We start from the raw sequence: 2,131 nt of genomic DNA, 5'->3' as shown, positions 1-2,131 counted from the left end.
TAGCTTTAAATAAAATGGAAGCGGTATTGACAAAACTGTATTGTATGAAAATAAATAAAAGTAAAACAAAAATACTGGTATGCAAGGGAAGAAAAAGTAGTGAAAGAATATAAAGATAGGAGACGAAAAATTAGAAGAAGTGGCCGATTTTAGATATCTAGGAAGTCAGATAAGTCATGGCGGAAGGAGCAGTAGAGATATAAAACAGATGAAAAAGAAATCGCTTGCTTGCGAACGGTTTATTAAAAATTCTAGAAAGGTTGTTAAAGGTGTATGTTTGGAGCGCGACGCTATACGGGTGCGAAACATAGACAGTGTTCACGGCGGAAAAGAAAAGGTTAGAAGCGTTCGAAATGTGGTTTTAAAGGCGAATGATGAGGATACCGTGGGTAGAGAAGGTTAGAAATGAAGAGATATTAGAAAGAATAGGAGAACAGAGGACTGTATCGAAGTCAATAAGAAACAGGCGAGATAGGTTGGTAGGACACCTTCTCAGGCATGAAGGTCTTGTCAGAGACATATTAGAGGCAGCAACAGGATTTAAGAGGAGTAGAGGTAGATTTAGATTAGATCACTGTTCACAAATAGTTAAGGATGTTGGTTGTTCTAGTTTTAGGGATATGCGTAGATTAGCTTAGGATAGGAAAGAGTGCGTATCCAACCAGTCTTAGGACTGACGATCTTATGATGATGATGATGATGAGGATGATGATACAATGTCAATATTACCAAGCGTACCATCGTAATCAGAACCATAAATAAGGAGTTTGGCTCTTCTACTGCCATCTGTAGTTACATTGACATCACTTTTGCATGCTTGGATTAGAATGGCGATCATAAAAAACAGCCCCTGTGACCGCCACATTTTCGAACGTTGCGTTATACCGACGCAAAATGATAACTCACACTCGTAGTTTGATTACAGACATTCGGATTGTAATTAAAAAGTGACCACTACATCGTATGGACTAAATGTAGGATGCACATGTACTTATAGTCTCAGATAAATTAAATGGTTATGTTACCATCCCAAAACCAGTTCCCTCGGTTCATCAACCCGATTCTTTTTGTATTCTCTTCCTTAACTTTTTTATTTTTATATTTATCGGTCAAAATTAATTTAATGCCCCGTATAAAGTACGTTATAGGTATCTCAAATTGCCTGTTGGTGAAGTCTGATCAAGTTTATTACATTGTCTTTTGTTAACGACTGTGATTTATCAAGACTGCATTGTTGGAGTCCGCTTGATAAATCCCGGTCGTTAACAAAATCCGATATTGTTAAGTAATGCAGAGGTTAACATACGTATGCCCGAAAGGGAAGATAAATATATATACTACCTACCATGTTTTCTAGCTTTACGGTTAACAATATAGAAAACGATAGGAAAAGGAAAGTGTGTACATAGTGTTCACCCCCTGTAAACGTATATTTCATGCCTCAACACCCTGTAGATGTCTTTATGTCCTAGGTTACTTTAAACCCATTTATTGTAACTTGCTAAAGTTATACACCGAACGGCATGACCATAAATGTAACAGCGGGAAGTCATCCGATGGCAAGTGGTTGTGCCCCTTTGTGTAGATATTTCTGTTTAGGTACCAGTGTTCGGAACCGTACGATAATTATCGTACACATACGATAATTTCATGTCTACGTACGATGTACGATATCATATTATTATCGTACGCAAATTGTACGATAATTTTCATGGATTCAAAATTTATGTTATTCTTACCCTCTCAGACAATATCACGAAGATTTTTTTATTATGGGCGAATATTTTTTTTCTTTTTACTCACAACGCTATAAACATTTTTGTTATTCGCAGTGTTAAATTGTTAAATTTAGAAGAACGTGCCTGCAACAAAAGAACCTTATCATGCTAGTATGTAAGTTTTTTCTCGGCAGGTAACATCCCTTCGTGTTGGTCATCAGATGGGTCGATGGTCTTCCCATCCACAATTTTGTGATTGTAGTCATGTAGTCACTAACCATAGCCTAAGGTCAAAAACACCCCACTAACATACCTCCACCCCCTATATCTTGTTATATTTAAGTATTTTTCTATCTATTATTGATTTTTAATTTAAAGGGTGGGGGTAGTTCAGGTCTGTCTTTTTACACGAT

At 36.7% G+C, this 2,131-nt stretch overlaps 1 protein-coding gene across 1 annotated transcript in view; it reads right to left on the bottom strand.

Annotated features, from left to right (window-relative positions):
• Positions 1-865, bottom strand: part of LOC112905325 (glucose dehydrogenase [FAD, quinone]-like) — a 2,850-nt gene extending 1,985 nt beyond the window's left edge. The window contains exon 1 of the mRNA XM_025977486.1: positions 739-865. Coding sequence (XP_025833271.1) covers positions 739-865 — 127 coding nt within the window. The remainder of the gene's footprint in view (positions 1-738) is intronic.
• Between the last annotated feature and the right edge of the window lie 1,266 nt (positions 866-2,131).

This window comes from Agrilus planipennis, unplaced genomic scaffold (assembly GCF_000699045.2).
Source record: "Agrilus planipennis isolate EAB-ADULT unplaced genomic scaffold, Apla_2.0 scaffold294, whole genome shotgun sequence".
NCBI classification, from domain to species: Eukaryota; Metazoa; Arthropoda; class Insecta; order Coleoptera; family Buprestidae; genus Agrilus; species Agrilus planipennis.
This window is presented reverse-complemented; position numbering and strand designations above follow the sequence as displayed.